Source organism: Tyto alba, unplaced genomic scaffold (assembly GCF_018691265.1).
Source record: "Tyto alba isolate M040663 unplaced genomic scaffold, T.alba_DEE_v4.0 Super-Scaffold_2, whole genome shotgun sequence".
NCBI lineage: Eukaryota > Metazoa > Chordata > Aves > Strigiformes > Tytonidae > Tyto > Tyto alba.
The window spans coordinates 89,049,935-89,070,642 of record NW_024881282.1 but is presented as its reverse complement, the minus strand read 5'-3'; the positions used below and the strand labels follow the sequence as shown (position 1 = coordinate 89,070,642).

At 48.8% G+C, this 20,708-nt stretch overlaps 1 protein-coding gene across 2 annotated transcripts in view; it reads right to left on the bottom strand.

Moving 5' to 3' along the window:
* Window positions 1–4,093: 4,093 nt before the first annotated feature.
* The window catches only part of NET1 (neuroepithelial cell transforming 1), a 55,502-nt gene continuing 38,887 nt past the window's right edge, over window positions 4,094–20,708 (bottom strand). The window contains exons 1-10 of one of the 2 annotated variants that reach the window (XM_042792932.1): window positions 16,145–16,310; window positions 11,515–11,622; window positions 10,543–10,710; window positions 9,708–9,770; window positions 9,164–9,260; window positions 8,965–9,041; window positions 8,210–8,467; window positions 7,776–7,946; window positions 6,709–6,895; window positions 4,094–6,356 (exon numbers count right to left, since the gene is read on the bottom strand). In XM_042792932.1, the coding sequence (XP_042648866.1) occupies window positions 5,965–6,356; window positions 6,709–6,895; window positions 7,776–7,946; window positions 8,210–8,467; window positions 8,965–9,041; window positions 9,164–9,260; window positions 9,708–9,770; window positions 10,543–10,710; window positions 11,515–11,622; window positions 16,145–16,237 (1,614 nt within the window). In that variant the 5' untranslated portion in view covers window positions 16,238–16,310 and the 3' untranslated portion in view covers window positions 4,094–5,964. Of the gene's footprint in view, window positions 6,357–6,708; window positions 6,896–7,775; window positions 7,947–8,209; window positions 8,468–8,964; window positions 9,042–9,163; window positions 9,261–9,707; window positions 9,771–10,542; window positions 10,711–11,514; window positions 11,623–16,144; window positions 16,311–20,708 lie in introns of those variants that run through there. The other variant, XM_032986749.2, reaches the window with a different exon arrangement.

Here is a 20,708-nt window from a genome sequence, read left to right as displayed (position 1 = left end):
CCACCCATTTATCTGTTCATCCATCCGTGCCTGCATCTACTCAGCTGCCCATCCAGCCACCTAACCACACATCTGTGTGTCCATCCGTACACCTAAACACATTATCATCCATCCATCCATCCATCCATCCATCCATCCATCCATCCATCCATCCATCCATCCATCCATCCATCCATCCATCCATCCATCCACCCACCCATCCACCCCCCCATCCATCCATCCATCCATCCATCCATCCATCCATCCATCCATCCATCCATCCATCCATCCATCCATCCATCCATCCATCCATCCATCCATCCATCCATCCATCCATCCATCCATCCATCCATCCATCCATCCATCCACCCACCCACCTATCCATCCATCCATCCATCCATCCATCCATCCATCCATCCATCCATCCATCCATCCATCCATCCATCCATCCATCCATCCATCCATCCATCCATCCATCCATCCACCCACCCACCTATCCATCCATCCATCCATCCATCCATCCATCCATCCATCCATCCATCCATCCATCCATCCATCCATCCATCCATCCATCCATCCACCCATCCATCCTTACATCCACCCACCCATCCATTCACCCATCCACCCCCCCATCCATCCATCCATCCATCCATCCATCCATCCATCCATCCATCCATCCATCCATCCATCCATCCATCCATCTAGCTGTCCCTCCCATCCTTCTTTCCTACGTGCCCCTAACCTCCACGCAACCTTTACCAGCTGGGCCAAGAAGCTAATGGACCAGATGATCAGGTGCAAGTAAAAGATTTTGACTTTCTTGGCTGCAAGAAAATGGTACCAGCTTGCCCCAGTTTAACCCTGTGAGCAATTAGAGTGGTGGGATTTGCCGGAAGGCCACAAAACAGAAGCCAACCCATGGGACAATTGAGGAAATGGGGCCTCTAGGTGGGGCCAAGTCTGGGAGGGGATCACTGTCTCAGGGAAAACCTCATCTGGAAAGAACTCTGGGCATGTAAAATGTTGCAGTTGCAGGGAGGAATCAGCCGAGCCGTGGCGGGAACCTGTCTGGCGAGAGGCACGGCACTACTCGCCCCACGAGTGAGTTCTGGGGAGGGGAGGTCCTGGCAGGTCCTCTTGTGCAACAAGCTGCTAATTGTCTGTCTAATTGCCCACGCTTGCTGTTCTGCTCCAGATTTAATAAGATCGAATCAAAATTGCTGTGCGAGAGCCCTGGGCAGGCAAGCAATGAGCCAAGAGGAGGGGGAGCTGGCACAAACCCAGCTGGGAGAAGCAAACACCAGCAGATAACTGGGAGCTTTCAAAGCCCGGGAGGATTAAACGTTTGTTCAAGCGATGGGGGGAGTAGTTTGAGCTCCAAAATGGGGGTGGGCTGGAGGGGGACACCCTGGGTCACCGCTAAGGAAGGAAGAGTTGTTCCATCCTGGGTGTCCCTTGGTGCTGAGTGAAGCTGGAAGCCGCTGGGGGTTTTGTTTTCCCATTGCCAGCACCCATCACCAGCACCCATGATCTCCCATCACCAGCACCCATGACCTCCCCATCACCAGCACCCATGATCTCCCCATCACCAGCACCCATGACCTCCCCATCACCAGCACCCATGATCTCCCCATCACCAGCACCTATTACCTCCCCATCACCAGCACCTATCACGTCCCCATCACCAGCACCCATGATCTCCCATAACCAGCACCCATGATCTCCCCATCACCAACACCCATGACCTCCCCCTTGCCTCCTCATCCCCTCCCCATCACCAGCACCCATTGCCTCCCAGTTTGCAGCAGTCTTTGAGAGAAGGTCAAGCCAACCCTTGATTTAGGCTGGGCTTAACTGCACCCTCATTAGCATGGCAGGATAATTAACCCAATCAAACTTCCTACTGGCCCATAAAATCCTACAGTTCATGGCCAGGCATCCGAGACGGGATGGGAAAGGGGTGAGGCCACCGTGGGGGGAGGCAGGAGCACGCGGCCGATGGCTGCCGGGTTTTTTGGCAGCCGATTTGCCCGGGATGTCTCCAAGGGGAGCTGGAGGGGGGGTGGCTGCTTTTGCTGACGGCGGGCGCAAGCGACTGACGTTTAAATCCTCACGTCGGGTTTTCAGGTGGCATCGCCCTGCTCAGCTTCTGCATCTGGCTTTGGGCGGTCTGATCCAGGTAACGGCTGAAAAAAAAAAAAAAAAAAAAAAAAAATATATAAATCACTGCACCAGATGGTTAAAAGCACCCGGTTGGATTCTCCTGAGCCTGCGTGGCTCGTAAGGCAAACCCAGCTGTGCGCAGATGTGTGCGGCGACGTCTGGGTTTGCATTTGCAGACGAGGCGGTGGAGCCAGAGCTGGGGGTGAAGGGAGGGAGGGTGGGTGGGGGAGCTGATGAATTTGTGGAAAAAAAAAAAAAAAAGAGAAAGCTGGAGGCGGAGAGGGAAACCGCTCCGACAAGGAAACCTCCGTGGGGCCCCGTGCCCCTGCGTGAGCCCAGATGTGCCGAGGCTGGTCCCACCAGTGTCCGTGGGGATGGGGAGGAACCTCCGCAAAGCCCGTGTATAAACTGCCTCGGGGTTTAAGGTGGAAAATGGGATTTTGGAGAAGCTGAGCTTGGGTACGATCCTGCGATGGCTGCGGGGGTCTCCAGGGGTTGGCAGCTGCTGGGTGTAGAGTTTGGGCGTTGGTGGCTGGCGTTTTTTTGTTTTGTTTTTTTTTTTTTTTGGGGGGGGATGTTGTTTTAACGGAGGTTTCCAAAGCTGAGGTCGAAGTGCGGGGTTTGTAAGGCAGCTCCTAAAATCCGGCTTTTCTACCCCAAACGAAGGGACGCCCCAGCTGCTTTTGGACCTGCTGCCAGATGTCACCGTGGCGGAGGAGGGAGCCTGGGATCAGGGTGCTGGGGACGTGCCGGGAAGGTCTCACCTGTAAACCCAGGTGGTGTTTGGCTCCGCTCCACACGTAGCACCCGAGCCGGGTGGAACCCCGAAAGCAAATACGGAGCCAGGGGAGCTGCTTCCTGAAGGTGGGGTGCCACCGACACCTTCCCTTGCCCTGGCCGGGGTGGCCGAGGAGGGAAGGTGTCCCCAAGCCCCCTCTCTGCTCTCGGGTATCTCACCCTGTGACACCCCGGGGTCCCCCCCCCTCCGTGCGTGGGACGGGGGGGGGGGTTTGGCTCAGCGGTTTAGAGGAGAGGGGCTGGCCAGGAGCCGCTGGAGCTCGGCGCGGGAGGAAACCAGGAAAGCCCGGCTTGTTTAGTCTAGCAAAGCCAGGGCTGAGGAGGCAGACGGGCTGCGGTCTGCACATTCCTCCCCGAGGGACAGAGCGGGGAGAGGAACCACCGGGAGGCAGGCAGGGAATTACTTTTAAAGGGAAATTAAGTTCTTGGCTAATTCGCTGTCGGCTACAGGATGACCAGACAGAGGTTCAGCCTCGGGAGGATAAGCAGGCGCTCTGCAGGATTTCCTCTCGGTTGGGGATGAGCTGCGTGCCGTGGCAGCTCATTAATACCTTTTTTTTTTTTTTTTTTCCTAATGGCAAAAGGAGCCTTTTTTTTTTCCAGCTTCTCGCTGCTTGGGAAGGACTGAGCCTCCTCCAGATCAAAACTTGGCTTTGCAGGGCAAAGCTCAGCTGTAAAGCCTGGCCTGGGAGCTGGGCCAGCTGGCGAGCTCTGACCATCTTGTGGGGCCGGTAACTGGGTGCTCCCCAACACCCCGAGAGAGGAGGGGGGTCTAGTTCCCCTTCTGCTCAAAGCTCCTTCGGAAGTTTCGGTCTAGGAGAGGATTTATTTTGCTCAAGGGGGGGCTCTTTCAGTTCTGGGGGGGCGGTTTCTTTCCTGGAGGAAGGTTTCAGGGTGCCAGGGCAGGGATTATTGCCGCTGCTCCCTTTTCCCCCAGAAATGAGGAGGGTGATGCAAGCGCCGGGGTGAGTCAGGCGGCCGTGCCCCGTGTCACACCGAGGGTGGTGGCTGCCGGGACCTGCCTGGCCGCAAAGAGGATCCATCATACAAAAACGAGGGCTGGAGTAAATCCCCGGCTCCTTCCTGCGAGCTCCAGCCCCGCGTGGCCACAGGCTTATCCCCCCCTCCCATGAAGCGACTCAGACGAGGCAGGCAAGAGGCTGTCAGGAATTTAATTGTACTTGGCAGTCAGAACTGTACAATACATTTACAGAGAACCACACGTTTGTGTCTATGTACACCCTCTTCCAACGCTACTGGCCAAACCTGTGACAGGCATGAACTCTTTGCCTGCGAGTTACGGCTCCTCGAGCAGAGAGTTGAGGCACCGCTCGAGGACGGGAGCGCTGGCCTCGGCCTTCCACCGGTGATGACAGGACCGGACCAACCCGTTGGCCGTGCTCAACGCCGTCGCCGCTTTCGTTTCCTACAACGCTTCGCAGCGCGGTTACCACGCTGGCATCTCTCACCCGAATCTTTGGACTGCTAGAACGTGGCAGTGTCGCCGTTGCGAGTATATACAACCACTATCTCCTCTGTCCTTACACCTCATCGGCTTCAAACGCTTTCTTTGCTCTACCTTTCTACCACATGCAATAACCCCTTGGTTGCCTCCAGTCCTGCCTCCCTGCGGAAGGCATTTCATTTCTAAAAGGCAACAGAAACAAGAAAATCTATCTTCACTCCCTGCTATTCCCCTCTAGCTGTTGCTCCTCTTCCCTCCCCAAACCCTTTACGACGTGCCTAAAACCTTCCTAAACCCCGCTAGCAATGCAGTTCTCTTTCAGTAGTCTGGAGCGCACACAAGCCCTCGACGTTGCCCATCGTGACGGGTCACGTTGAGCGTCTCTTGACGCTGCCCAACGTGACGGGTCATGTTGAGCGTCTCTTGATGTTGTCCATCGTGACGGGTCATGTTGAGCATCTCTTGACATTGCCCATCGTGACGGGTCATGTTGAGCGTCTCTTGACGTCACCCATTGTGACAGGTCACACTGAGCATCTCTTGACGTTGCCCATCGTGACGGGTCACGTTGAGTGTCTCTTGACATTGCCCATCGTGACGGGTCACGTTGAGCATCTCTTGACGTCGCCCATCGTGACGGGTCATGTTGAGCATCTCTTGACGTTGCCCATCGTGACGGGTCACGTTGAGCATCTCCTCCAAGCCACCGGCTCGTAACTCTTGCGCTCCGCGGAACATTGGAGTGATGTGAGAAACGGTACGTAGGCGCAGGCCTCGGAGCGAGGAGGAGCGAGTACTCGAAAGGAAATGCCAAGTCTGAACAACAACACAATACAAAAGTAAAAAAAAAGAAAAAGGAAAAACAAAGAAAACCCCAAACTTGGAACAACACAACTAATAAAAAAATTAAATATCTGGCAGGTTACAAGAGTGAAAATGAGGAATGTACAAAGGACACGCTAAGATGAAAGATTCCAGTAGGTAAATTGAGAACCTGTTGAACCTGGGGTCTGTTTTTTTTTTTTTTTTAAAACATGAAAAGTTGCATGGATTATCATAGCCACACACTGCAAAACATGTGCTGTACAAGACAGGAAGAAAACGTGAATTCAGGTTTTGAGTCCACTTTGAAAGGACTCTTGCAGCACTGCTCCAAAGCCCCCGCAAAGGGAGGTGCTGCCAGGCTTGTGGTGACGGCCCCAAATTCTGCTTTAGGTTTACTGTTTCCCAGCCTCGAACGCAGCATGTGGAAATCTTTCAGAAACCAAAAGTTTGCTCTTCAAATCTGCCAGGAGCAGTGAAAAGCATGAGGGCTTCCGAACCACTCACAGCGTTAAAATCGGGTTCGAAGTGGCCACGTTTGTAAAAACAGACTCCAGTTCAACAGTGTTTACTGTATACCAGTAGCTGCCATTACAACAGGAAAAAAAAAAAACAACCAACCAACCAACAAATATTCTGTTCAGTAGAGTGAATCCAACCATGCTCACATTACAAGAAAAATATACACGTTATTTATAAATAAACAGTCTTCCACCAGGCTGTTGCTGGGCTCCTCTTTACACTAGTGTTTCTTTCCGCTTGCCGCTCAGCTGCTTCTCCCGCGTTTTTCTGCACCCAGACGACGTTCGGTGTGTTTTCAGGCCCTTGGCTTCCTCCGAGTCCAGGATGGAGCCGCACTCGGATGTGCTTTCGTCAAGCTCCATCTCAGTTATGCCAGACTGCCTCTTCTGGGCTTGGATGTTGGGTGCCGAGGGGTTGTTCTCCTCCGATTCTTCGCTCAGCTCTGGCAGCTCCTTCAGCTCTGCGGCGGCAGCAGTCCGCTGGAAGGGAGCGATGGCTGTTCGGATGCAATTAACCCATTGCTGCTTGTGGAAGACATCGTTGGCCTGCAGCGTGTGGGACTGGCCCGGGGAGGGATCTTGGAACCGAACTCGGAAGATATTTTTAGCTGAAGATAAACATAGGAAAAAGCAGATCAGTTCCTAGCTCAATATTTAGATTCTATTGCTAGACAAGTGACCTGGACTGCCCTGCTCTGCTTTAGGAAAAGCGTTCAAAACCCCATCAAAAAAAAAAAACAAAACAAACCAACCCAAACCCAACAACCCAGCAAAGACATGTTGAAATAGATGTTTTCTAATCTGAGCACCCACTGCAAAGCTCCATATAGAAGTTCACGGCCACCAAATCTAAAACTGCAAAGCCCAGCAGCGACAGTTAACCTCCATGGGGATCTACACCCAGTTGTAATCTCTCCTCACCAGCAGATTCCCACACAGATGAACTGGTTTGGTCTGTACCTTTATCGGAATTGCCAAAAGCTCCTCGGAAGGATCCTCCCATTTTCACATCTCCATCCTGCAGGTCTTCGAGGAGCAGCTCCTGGACAGGGATCGGCTGCCTGTACACTTGGTAGGCCTGACGTTCATTGCGAGTGACCGGCCGGGTCAAAACCAGGATGTCTTGGAAGAGGAAGACGTAGAGTTTCTGAAAGGGAAAACACAGCTGAATATGAGCAAAGCGTTGTACTTTGTTTTCAAAGCGGTCACCCATCCTCTGAGATTCAAGGCCACGTTATCTGAAGTTTCACCCACATTAACCGACAGTTTCCTGCTCCAGCACCGTCGGGCCCTGGCAGTGGTGGCACAGACCACGCTCATATCAACAGGTTTATTGTTTTAACGACCCTTAAAAAGTGAATTATGATTTACAGATGTCAAGAATAAGATGATTAGAAGCAGTGTATTTTCTAAAAGTACAAAAATGCTTCATGTGTACAGAAGTGTAATGGCTGAATGAAAGCAAAAAAAACCCACCCAACCAGAAAAATAAACCAGAAAGATCTGATGTTTAAAATGAGGTTACTGCTGGAAGCCAGAACAAAAAGCAGCCAGCCCTCGAGTAGAGCAGGGTCTTTCAGCACTGCTGCGGTGGGAGATAAACTTCTGGCAGTTCACCTCCAGGCCAAAGAGGCTTTTGCAGGAACACTTTTGTCTGGAAGAGCTGTGCGGCAGAGCTCATAATGGGGGAATGTCAGAGCACCTGAAAGTAAACAGCCGGCAGGAAATCCCTTCTGATGGAGTGCTTGGGCACAGAGCACACTTTCTATGGTAATTTTGTGCTAATTATTTTCCAGCTTCTGAAGGTCAATTGTAAAGCTCTCAGCAGGAAACTTTCCCTTACACCCTGAAATGAAGTCTGCCATCAGGTGCTTTCTCTTCTGCTTTTTAAATTTAGCTCATTGTCTAAACTAACCCAAAGGATGGAAGGGCTCCTGGTCCTGCTGCGACAGACAAACGGTTTAAACTACCTCTGAGGGAAGTTTTTCAAACTTGAGAATTAATTCCCGTGAACACGAGGGACTTACATGTCCATTTTTATTCTTCAGCTCCCCATGGCAGAGTAAAGCTTTGCTGCCTTCAATCCTCGGGTCCTTCTGCTTCTCATCCAGGTACTCCAGCTTGTCAATGTAATACTGGCACTCTGACTCCCCCTTCTTCAGGTTGATATCAGAGAGGACTCCTTGGATTATAGATATCTATAAACCAAAACCATTTACAAATTATTAAATAGTGCCCTCTGCGTGCATAGCTTCCCTTTAAATGTTATTTTGAAGAACCCCGGATGGTGGAATCCACGCAGACTGATCTCTCAGTTGCTTTCACAAAGGGTCCAAGTTGCAGATTTATGTCCACCAAGAAAACCATCCCACAGAATTGCTGAGGGTTTAAGAAAGCTTTCTGGAGCTCCAGAACGACATGCTTATGTCAGAAGAAGGATCAAGAAATCACTGTTACTTACGGCTTCTTCCAGAATCTGGATATCGGGATGGTCTTTGGGAGTGTGCCTCAGGATCTCTTTCAGGAGCAGCGGGTACTTGACCAGCCGACTTCGAGGAATGTCCAAGAAGCTCCAGAGGTCTAGCTTGCGGCTGAAAGGAGACTCCAGGCAGCGCTGAAGGAAATCCTGCACTCTTCGGTCCTGCTTCTTCTGATCCAGAAGTGCTTTGGCTGCCAGCTGATTGCTACAGTAGCCTTTGTAGGCGTGGAGTCGTGGTAACTGCAGGAGAACAGAACAATATTCAGGAGTCAAGTTTCACGTAGGAAAAGCAAATCACATTAACGTGTCAAACTCGGGGAGTTCTACATGCCTTACTGTTATAATTTGCCCGATAACAAAAAGCTAACAGACCATCTTGTAGATGTAGCTAGTCTTTTGTGAGGAGAACAAGGGCATCCTGCACGCAATGCCTCTGAAGTTCAGATGTTTGAGATTAACAGCGATAAGACTACTGAAATCACGTTAGTGACAAAGAGTCTAGAAGATATAGACATTTCAAACATAAATCAGCAAGTAATTGCAGTCACACTAGTGGAAGTCTCCAGGGTGAAATCGTGGCCCATTACGGCTGACAGAGTCCCATTGTTTTCAGGGTAGCCAGGATTTCCGTTTCGATCTTTTGCTCAAGGCCACAAAAGCCCACAGCTTTTCGGCTTCCAGCTCTAAGTGTTCTTTAAGCTCTTTTTTAGCCTGCTGTCTCCAAGTTATGTACTCACCCACTTCACAAGAATGGGCCCAATCTGCTCCACTGTTCCATCTGGTTTTGTTGCTTCTCCTAAGCTTGCCAACAAGTCTAGAATTGAAACACAAAAATAGAAATTGCAACAATGCCCCAGTAAGCTGTTCTAATATGAGAAAGCACGGAGTTTAACTCATAGTCAGCACATTATGTGAAAATGATCCTGCTGCTCTTACCTTCATGCAGAGGAATATAGGAATCCAAGTCCCCAAATATGTGGGTGAGTTCCTCCTCAGACATGATGGAGAGTTTCAGCATGGGATCATGGTAGGCCTGTCAAAGAATGTTAGTATTAAAATATATTCAAATCTCCCAAGCCCAAAAGCTGACAGTTTAAATATGAGGGGATATACCACGTGCAGGGCAGATGTGAAGTGAAGCCAACAGAAACGGTAACGCTGACTTTGATGACTAAAAGATTCACCTCTCTATGAAGGTATCAGGGCCTTCAAATGAAAAGGACTTTCCTGTCTGACCTGTTCTCATCTGGGAGAGGGATTCCCCAGCTAGCTCTGCAGGGCTGCAAAGCGGCAATCCTTTTGTGGCTGGGTTTGTTGCAGTCAAACCAGTATTGTAGGACTGCTCACGTCAACTTTCCAGGCCAGCTTTCAAACTGTGGATTCTGGGCCTGATAAAGCTGGTATGTAATGTTTGCGGGTGCAAAGAAACTTCATTATTAGCTGTAATATGATTACAGACCGCAAGAAAAAAACCACTCACCTTTCTGGCAAGCTTCAGGTCTTCTATTAGGTCCTGCTCTCCCCTGGACATTTCGTATATTGCCTGTGAGGAAGGGGACAAAGCACCCAGAGTCATTTTTAATCCCAGCCTTCCTCTGAAAGAGCCTTTCAGCTCACATAATGCACATCCTGTGTCTGAGGCTTGAATAGGAGGTTTTGCCATCTGAATCACTGTATGCCACCTGGGCATGACAACCTCAAGTAAATCTACCAGCTTTCCCAGCTCCGAGAAAGCAACATTACTTACAACTGTGTGAAAGCTCTGACACTCACGCACAAGCCAAATTAAATATTAGCGCCTTTTAAATCACTGCTTTTACCCAGGCAAGTACGAAAAAAACAAAACCCAGAAAACCACAGAGGTCAAATCCCAGGCGTCTTTAGTCAGCTTCTGTGTTGTCACTAGAAGATTTGTCTAAGAACTACAGGAAAAAGGCAAGCCAAGGCCTTGCTATTTGGCTTTCAACCAATTGTCAAGAGCTTTAAGAGAAAGACAGCTGGCTTTACAAGGAACCCGACTTTGGGTCTGCTGCAAAGCAACCACCGTGGCTGGGTCTCGAATTTCAGAAATGCTGAGCACCCCATGGAAAGAGTTTGGCATCTCTGAAGGGTCAAATTGGGGAGACAAACTCCCTAGTGATTCCAGAGAGAGAAGCCTACCTTTTCCCATGCCTAATGCAGAAATAAATCTAGCGGTTTAGAAATGAAGATAAAGTCACCCACAGATGCTCCTGACTCCCTTCCCTGCCAAGAAAATGGCACAAGCCAAGGCTTCGGCTACCTTTCTCAGTGCTGCTGTTTAACAGACAGCCTACCTCCTGGCGCTTGATTTCTTTGGTGCTCAGGGACTCTTTCATGTTGACATCTAACATCTCAGACCAAAGCACACTGTTTCTTCTTTTAGGAGGAGTCGGAGCAGCGGATCTGCTACATGACTTCTGGGCACAGCCAGGAGACTTGCTGTCACTGCGAAGGGCAAATGACTACAGGGATTTAAAAAAAAAAAAAAAATTTAAAAAAATATGTAGAGCCAACATTTCAGAAGTACAGAAGTATTATATTATTATCCATACCCCTCCCAAGCCTCTGTTGTACAGGGCAGGAAAACACACCCAGACACTTTTCCTCAGATAAAGGAACACTTTAATCAAGCTGCTGAGAAAGCCCTGAGAGCCCAGGGGTTGGCAAGCTTTTCCACGTGCCTCTCCCTGCACTGATCCAGCAACAGTGCTTGGGAGGAGGATGGGAAGGTAAAGCTTGGGTCTCCTTCCAAGGTATGAGGAAGTAAATAAACTAGGATCATAATTCTGCCTATAATGGGGCTAATCAGGAGCCACTTGAACTCTGCTCCCGTGATTTGCAAACTTACTAAAACCCAGATGCAGAAGTGCTCTTATCTGCATGTGTGGGGTATGGTGTTCCTTAGACAACGCTCTTCTAACTTTATTGGACGCTGAACAGCAGGGTCAGTTCACATTTAAGCACATGCTCCAATACACATATCTCAAGTACTGGAGCGGTTTATCAACTAATTCTCCCTATCTGAATCAGTTTGTTAGGTTTTTTTACAGCTTAAACCCTCAATAACCTGGTTATCTAACAAGTTACTTCTGAACTCCTGAACTCTTCTTCATCGCCAAGTTTTAAGGAAGCTTTCTGTCCTTGCACGAATCATATAGCAGATTTTCAAGAGATGCCTTGAAATCCCCGTGCCTGTTTTACCCCCGTACAGCCAGTACCTTGCCCATATCTCTAGGCTCCTAGGACTAGCAGGCTCTGCTTTTTACCTGTATTGTCTGCCCAAAGCGCCGAACTGCACCATTTCTTACAGGAGAGATCAAGTTCGCCAGGGATGTGACCCGTGCTAAAGGCCGAACCCGCTTATTGCTTGGCTCCTGTAAATAAAGCAGAGAACAAATTGTACTGGCTGTGACTCCCACTTCGTTTCTCAAGCTGCCCCGGCAGGTTTAAAAAGCATGAACCCACTTAAGGAGTGGGAAACACAGCAAAGAGAGTGTTTTGAAGTAGCTATTCATCTTAAATGGAAAGCAGAGGCTGTAAATATTTGTCTGAACTTTAAGGTTGCAATTAAACTGCAGAGGCTTTGCCCAGTGTAAAAGAGGCAAGATATCATACACGCCAGTCAGAATTCAAAACAGGGCTCAAACAGGGACCGTTACAGTTTGAACATAAATAGAAGCGTTCTCCTCTGCAAGGCAAGGGACTGTCATCTAAAGATGAGCTGGGAATCTGCTTCTCCATTTTATCATGTTTTCCTTTGTAGAAAGAATGTGTTTTTCCATTTTAATTTTGTTTTGGAGAGAAAAAGTAGCAGTTGAAGCTCAGGACAGCCTCAGCAGCTATTCTACCAAACAGCAAACAACCACATGCTGAACATTCCTGCGAGGGACACACACACGAAGTGGATGAAGTTTAAAACCTTCAGTTTACAAAGCTCCCTCCCCATTCTGCTCCCCACTACCCCCCACAAGTCACCATAATTTTTCTTATATGTTGTTTAGATTTGAAAGATAGAGCTTCTGCTTTTCTACACCACTAATCCCTGCTGGGAGCCCAGAGCATTTTCAGTTCTGTCCTGACCGAAACGCTGCCAAGAAAGAGGAAACGCCCCATGGAAACCTCCTGCTGCTTAAGCTCAGATCAGCTTTTAAAATCATGCTGGCAACCCTACGTATTTTACATCAAAAATATTGTGTTGTAAGGACTGTACAGGAAAGGTGTACGCAATGGGACGCCAGGAAGAGATGGACTCAAGAATTTAAGGCTAGGAGAAAGGCTAGATGAGGTGCCCTGGTGCTCTTAAACATCTGGTAGATGGTTGAATGTGACTCATCATCACAAGGAAATTTCTTACTATGGAGTTCAGAGGAGTTGATGGAAGCAGCCTTTTTTGAGCTCATCTCAGTAAAAATTTTACCAAAGCTTTATTAGGCATTTTTGGTTAATTACAGTCGAGTCTCTCCTCTTAAGTTTCAAAAGGCTAAAAGGCAACGACTGAGAAGACTGCTGAGGACAAGCTCTCTGCTGTCTTTACTTCCAGTCTGAGATTGCAAGACACGGCGCCCAAACCCTTTGCTTCTGTGTAGCAATAGAAGTGACAAATGCTGGAAACAAAAAAGAGGAATAGGAACACACAGAGCTGGATTCCAGTCGTGAGACTGAGGAAGCATAAAAACTACATATGTAAGATCCTATTTCAGCAACATGACCCGAGGAGTGGCCCGTCTGTCTGCCTACGCGCAGTGTTAAGCAATGGAGGAGGTTAGCTCACACTGAATTAAGCCTTCAAAGTTGCAGGGGGGAAACATGAAAAGAAACAATTTGAGCGATGCAGAACAGAAAGACCTCTTGGCACAGCGTGGAGCTCGTTCAAAGCTGTGCTTGAAATGTTTGGGTAATCTCAGAACTGCGAGGGTACTACAGAAATGGGGAGAAGCTGGAAGAGAGCGTCCTCAGCCCCAGGACCCTGACCCTCGGCTGGGTTTCAGTAGAGCACCGGGAACACTGCAGTCGCTTCTTTCCTTTGCCAACCATGAGCCTCATTTGCACTCAAGACAGTCTGTCAGGAAAAGGATTCTGCAGAAGGCTGGAAAGTTAGGCTGGGCTCAGAAGACAAGGAGACTGTAATTAGTTACAGACGTTTCTGAGTGGAGGAAAAGGATAGGTAATTTACTTTTAGAAAACTGTATATCGGTGTACTAGAATAAAGGGACACAAGCCAAGAGAAGCTTAAGAAACTGCAGGAATGTAAGCAGAAAATTACACAGACATAAGCCACACACAGCTCTGTCAAGGCCAGCGATATAAATAGCATGGAAAAGAAAAACATGACACTGACAATTAATAGCAAGAAACTTCAGTCCTTTAGGGCGCTTGTACAGGCTTTCACAGCTCGCTGGTAAAGGGTCAGCCCTGCAGCCTTTCCAGATATGAGACGCAATGACACACTATCTGTGCTGAGGGACATGTGTGAATGCCTTCCCGGCACATCTGTGCCAGGCTGAGGCGACACATGCATTCGCACAAGGTCTGGCAGAAGGCATTCCTGCCTCTCCGTTTGGGACCGGCGCTACAAAGGGGCTCCCTGGGATTATAAATCGCCGCTTTACCCAACAGTGGATTCATATCGAGATATGCAAAGACAGGCTGGAAGCGAAAAGCACTGCTCTGTTGAACAAGGAGCACGGCTCCCGAGAAGCCCAGCTCTGCTCTGAGCAGGGAGGAATTTCGCGCAGATCGGCATGACCAGAGTGTTTTCTGTACATGCGATGTGCTCCCCTGGGGTGTTCGGCCAACAGAAAAACTTCTGTATGCTATAAATTCAGTTTAGCAAAACACTATTTCCCCTCTCAAAGAGAAACAAATCCCACTCTCTGTCCTGTGAGTGTTCTCAGACATGAACAGCTCGACTGCCAAAAAAAAGCATCTGTTTCTTCTTCTTCTCCTTCAAGTGCTATCATTTGATCCAAGGTAGGGAGGGGAAAAAAAAAAAAAAAAAAAAAAAATCCCTCTCCCTCGAAACCTCACCTCTGAGATCTGCATTTCAGTTTGAGGTCATGTACTCCACTTACAGGCAAACTCAGTCGCTGTGTAAGCTGAGACTCAGTGCAGTTCATACTATGGATAACTTCGGCTCAGTATTTTTTTTTTTTAGTTCTGTACTTGCAAACAATGATTAGCTTGTCTCCACGCTGTCTTACTTACAGAAGCCCAGATTAGAATGAAGTCTGCAAAATTTCTGTAACAAGCTAGTGGTGTTAAGCACTGAAGGACCGACAGGTAATTAAAACCCCAGCGAGTTCAACAGCACTTCTGCTTCCATTCAGAATTTTTTTTTTTTCCAGGGGACTCTTTATTAAACGTGAATATAAATCATAAGCCTAAACATACACACAAAAGCTAAATTTGTGCCTGGGTGCCCCAGCTGGCAGGCAGGACTTTACACTAGTGGAATTTCTTCAAATGCTTTTAAGTGCAGGTTAACTCTTCATGTTGTGAAAAGATTGCACCTTGCTGCCTGAAAGAAAGCCAAGCTTTACTTTTGAGCAACAAACATTTTCTTCTAGCAGCACGCACGCCTATAACCTTTCCCCCCTGTGCTAGGTAATAATTAGTGGTTTTTACAAGGATCGCTTACTAGAGAGCAATGTCCTACGTGCCAGTCCCATACCAACGCACACAAACACGGTGACAAATCTGAAAACCACGCGCAGCAAAACTTTTCCTATTAAGCCAAATAAGCAGAAGGGGATTTTAGTCACCAGCTCGAATAATTCCTGCCAGAAATTGCCACCTGACTGTCGTACTTTAAGATTCACGTGCAAGCAGCTTGCCGAATCTCAAGGTCTGTTCTGAAAAGGGCTGTCTGCACTCAAACCCAACAACCGAGCTCTGGCTTGACACATTGGCACGGAGATTACAACCCTCGCCTTCCTCAAATCCTGGCCCCGCGCTCTGCTGATAACTTCAGTGGCTCTTGATAGCAGCTCAGTACCTGGCACTGGTAGGAGAGCTGGTTTTAGGAGTCATTACTCAAGCCCAGACCTGAAGCTTAACTTCAGATACCCAGCTGTTACATCCTCCAGAAAATACACGTTTTAAGAATTAGAGGCGATTTACTCTCCTTTAAGAGGTCTGGTTTATGTTCTTTCTCTCCCAACATCTGGTTTCCCTTTTGCACAATGAGATTGCCCAAGTTTGGCTGTTTTAAGGCCAGGATTTTAAGAGGCTGGCGACTCAGACCGAAGCCCTCAAGCCCCAGAACTGTCTGGAGCCGCTTTTTTTTTTTTCTTTTCGACCTCATCTCACCGCTAATCTCGGGCAATAAAACCCTGCCCAGGGCAGCCGGTCCCTACCTGGCTGCTTGAACTTTTGCCTTCTGTCGCAGCAGGAGGCATGCGAGCATCTACCAGGAATGCAATTATTCTCATCTACATAACAACAGATGATAAAAATAACAATACTTCAACAAAACCCAACCCTCAGAACCCCAACCCCCTATGAATTTTTTCCATTTTTTTTTTGTTTATGCAGCAAACAAACGGCCTAATTAGGAAAAATCCTGTCAGTGGAAAGAGAGCACAGAGCAACAGGCGTTTTTTAAATGAAAATCCCGCTGGGAGGAGCGGGGTCAGATGAGGCGCCGAGCTCGGCTTCGACTCCTCCGTTCCCACTCCTCTGGGGGGGCTATGAAACAGATAAAAGTTTGGGGGTTGTTTTTTTGAAATTGCTGCTTGCACCTCACTCCCGGGCTGGCTCTCAGCGGGCAGAGCAGCCAGCTTGTCGCCTTCCCTCAGGCGCGGAGAGCGGGAAGGACTCCGAAACCCACAGCCTTCCCCCTCAAAAAAAAACCAACCCCCCCCCCCAAAAAAAAAACCATAAAAACCCCCGCCTCACCTCCTGCTCCCTGAAGGACTGGTTCTGCGCGTCGATCACCCGGATAGTCCTTTTGATGGGCAGCAACCCCCCGAGCTCGTCGTGAGCCACCATGGTGGCCGGTCGCGGCGTGGCCCCCCCCGCCGCCGCCTCAGCCCGCGCTCATCCCCGCTCTGCGCCCGCCGCCGCGCCGCGCCCCGACCTCACCGCCGGGGCGGGGCTACCGGCACGACCACGCCCCCCCTCCCGCACGAAACCACGCCCACCAGCAGATAGCCACGCCCCCTCCCCGTCGGCAGGGTCCCCGCGGGCGAGGATCGCCAGGGCCCCATTCCCAGCCCTTATTTCCTCCTAAACTCCCCCAAAATAACACCTCTGAGAGGCTCTACTTTAAGGCAGCGTGATGCAGGCACCCACTGAGGGTCGAGGGGACTGTTCCATCACACCTCGTGCTGGAAAGTGGTTTGAAAAGCACACGGCTTTCACTATATTCGCTGAAAAGACAAAGCCAAGTGTATGTTTTATTTTTTTTTTTCCCTCCCCTGCGTCTTTTTCTTTCTTGGCACTGGCAGAGCTGGGGCCTGCCACCACCGCCTACAGCCGTCTCACAAGTGTGGTGGTGGGATGCGCTCCTCCCGATGGCAGCTCTCGCTGCCGCCACTGGAGCATTAATCATTTGTCACTGTGAGTTGTCTTTTTTTTACTGGTCTCAGCCCTCCTTGCTAAAAAAAAAAAAAATAAAAGAATTCTTGTCTAGACCTGTGCTTTTAAGTCTGCTCTCAGCTTTAAAGGTTGTGCTGGCACGGCTCAGTTAGCCAGGGGCTGGGCTGAGCCTCTCCCCCTCTTCTAACAGGGAAGCCTGTCCCAGCAGGCCCGGCTGTAGATGCAAAGGTTTTGTATTTTTTTGTTTGTTTGTTCAAGTCATATTATTCCTGGCACTGCTACAAATCTCCAAAATAAAAGGTCTCTTGTGCTTGTAAAAATAAAACTGAGTTTATTTGGCGATAGGAGAGCAGCTGTGTTGCTGCCTACCTATGCTAACCAACCCACTTCTTGGAGGAGAAAAATTTGGGGTGGCCAGGAATAGCGGAGGGTCTGTGGCTCCCAGGTGGCTGCGGGTCGGGCAGAGGGTTTGCAATGACATTTTTCAGAGTAATTGGCAGGAGGAAAGTTGTTTGGGTTTTTTTTTTTTTTTTTTTTTTTTTGCTTTGCTTCTCTCCCGTGGAGAGCTGCTCTCAGCAAATCTGTGCCCGTTTAACCTCTGCTGATGCAAGACTGGGATATTTAGGATCGCCCACCGCAGGATTCTCAGAAACTTGGGATACAGTGAGTTTCCGTACCCTTGTTGAAAGGACAGACTGTGACTCTTTCAGATACGGGTAATCCTTTTTGGGATTAGTGAAGTCATCCATTTTTAAGACAACAAAAGACCAAAGGGACGACGACTCTGGGGAGGAGCAGACAAGCCCTCCATTGAGTTTGATCATTACTTGGGGCGTAGCAAACATGCCCATTTCTCCTACAGCCTAAGATTAAAAGTTTGTTAAACTTGGTCTAAAGATTTAGGAACGCTTCTTGACCCCGACAGCGCATCTCTTCACTGAGATGTCGACAGGCCGTGGAAAGTCAACTAAAAATAGGGGATGAACAACCAGGACCCAAGAGGAAAGACGTGAAGCAGAGTCATGCACACAAAGGTGGCACTTAAACGTGATGCCCCGTGTCCTGAAGCACTTCATGCCATATGAAATATTTTTTGTGACGTCAGTGTTAAATAGTCCTTCTACTTCCTGAGCCCTCAGGGAAGGGACCTGCTGCTGTGCACCAGGGAAGCACCAGAGCAGCATGTGATTCACCGGAGAGGAGATCCCTGACTTTCTGTGTGACACTTTGTGAGGCTAACTAATCCTTGGTGATGCAAGCCCCAGCTGATGCAGCCTGCTGCTGTCACATTTTGGTAATGCAAAGCTCTGGTCTGATGCAACAGGGCTCCCTGTCTGCCTCCTGGCATGGCACGGCACGTGCAGAGGGTTACGTGCCCTGGACAACTGCCCTTTGTTCAAAGCAAGGGGTGGGTGAGGCCTTAAAACAAGAAAAAAAAAAACCTAAGACAAGTGGTTCCCAGCTGCCCCTGTAGCAGAGAGGATGATTTCTATATGCCCACTGTGTCTGTTATCAATCAAGTGCCATTTTGAGGCAGAAACCACCCCGAGCAGTGGAGACGCACACTGTGCAATGGATACTTGCTGACCAACATGCAACGCAGGGAAGGTGATAGATCTGGAGAAGCCTGAAGGTAGCAAAGGTGGAAGATGATCTTCAGAGGTAAAAGAACCATTCCCTAGGCCCACGGTGGCCCCTCTACCTCCAGATAATCAACATGGTCCTAGAGCAGCTCAGAGCACAATACGATACCTGCACATTACTTCCCTGCCTCTGCTCTGCTTACGACACATGCAAGAGGCAGTGTGAATATGACTTTTAAGTTAGTAAAGATCACTGTAGCGTAAACACCACTCCGGTGAGCCAACCATCCTGAGCAAGGCTGTGGAACTTGGGAACCATTTGCTGAAAGCCGAAACAAATGGAAAAAGGAAGGAGAATTGTTCGTTGTGCAGCAGAAGCGACGAAGCCGGATTTACGGATTTCTACCTTATACACCCCGCAGCATAATCCCAGCTTCCCTCTAACTCGGAACATATTCTTCTACCCAACAACAGCTCCCTCTGTCTTCCCAGTGTCCCCTTGCCCCTCTGCCCTGGTCCCAGCCTCCTTTGTCCCTTCCCCTGCCCCTCCAGCCCACTGGGCAGGGATCAGCCTGTGCCGTGGCAGCTCTGAATCCATGAGAATGCAGCCCGGCCAGTCGCTGCGCTCAGCGACGGATAACAGACCAGTTCTTCCTGCTCTCCTGCCAGTGGGTATTAATAGCATTCCTCCTCTATCCTCAAACGGGGATTTTCACTTCTAGGAGCAAAATACCTTGGTGACTTCTATCCTACTATCAAATTAGGGAGCCGGGAAGAGTTCAAGTGACAGAGGAGTCACTCAGTCCTCATTGTTTTACTCTTATTTTTAGCTTGGGTTTTCATTTCCACGGAGAAGGGAGGACTGCTGTTACACAGAGCTGTTTGCCTGAAGTCCAGGGCAGCCTCATACCTGTGACATTCCTTGCTCCTGCAAGTTATTTTGGGCAGGGCTGCTACTAAATAAAAATGCTCTCTGGGGTATTGACATGCCATTTTGTTATTTCAGCCCCAAAGCATCATCGAATAAATTTTAGATTATCAAATGATGAATTCCTAAGAAAACATGCATCCAAATTCCAGTGCGCAATTCCAGACTGATGTAAGTTTTCACAGTTAAAAATACTCAGTTGTTTAAGCGACACATGGCATCTGGCTAGTGCCAGGGGTTGCCAAGTGTGGCATGCAGGAATGTTCCCCCGACAGCTGAATATGTCCTCCAGCACCTGTGTCCAGGGTGGCCAGCACTCACGACCTGATCCCGTCTCTTTTCTTGGCAGTACTCAAGAAAATCATGCGCGAGAATGGCAGGCAGACGCAGTTAATATAAAACCCTAGCAGGAGTGGATTGGGATTTTCAGCCTGCCATCGGTGGAAGAGAGTCATTACAGCACCCTCAGTATCCTCACAGTTCAGGTCTGGCCAGGTTACCCAGCCAGGACACTTCAGGGTTGTTTTATTTTATACCTAACCCTGCAAGAAGGACGTTTGCTGCTGCTGACAAGAGCCAAAGACAAAAGATTTCAGTTCTACCACTGACTGGAGAGAAGGCTTGAGCTGGTGCATTAACAGAGCCTGGAGGCAGGGGGGTATTCCTCAGTGGGCAGTTTTCCCACTTTTCACAGATCCTGGATGCCTCTAATGTGCCTGACATCTGGATTCAATTTCTTCAAAGAAAGAACCTGCGACATTTTAATCCCTTTGGCGGCTTGAAGTCTCAGGGAAAACTAAAGCATCCATTACATTCATAGCATATTCATTTTCATTGTTGTGCATATATGTTTTTTGAAATCCTATTTACTAGGAACTGAAATCCACCTAAAAACTCTCTTTACAGCTATTCTTAATGTGCTAGATATAGCGTAACATGCAGAACACTTGAGGACTGGAATAAGTAAGATCTCCACAGGCAATCTTCTCCCATACATGTTCACGGAGCCAGGGCAGTCAGATCCCCTCTGCCATACACAAAGTTGTTTACTGTCCGTGAGCTGTGTTTAACATTCCATTCTCAGATATTTATATTCAGAGCCAAATTCAGAGCAGTATTCTGGAAAGTAAGCAAAAGTAGGCTATGACCCATCAAGAGACTATTGGGTCATCTGAAAAGTTTACGAGGTGGTCTGGAATCCAGCATTTATTTTGGATGGTGGGAGGTCACTATAATTAGCTGCCATTCAACTTCATTATACAGTTACAAACACAACCCCCCCCCCCAACCCAGCCCACAATGCGGATGCATCTTTACTGAAATACAACCTATGACATTCTGCAGACCTCTGTAGAAAATGAGTTACCTCAACCATCTCTGAAGTGAACATTTGTGCGCTCAGGCCAGAAAA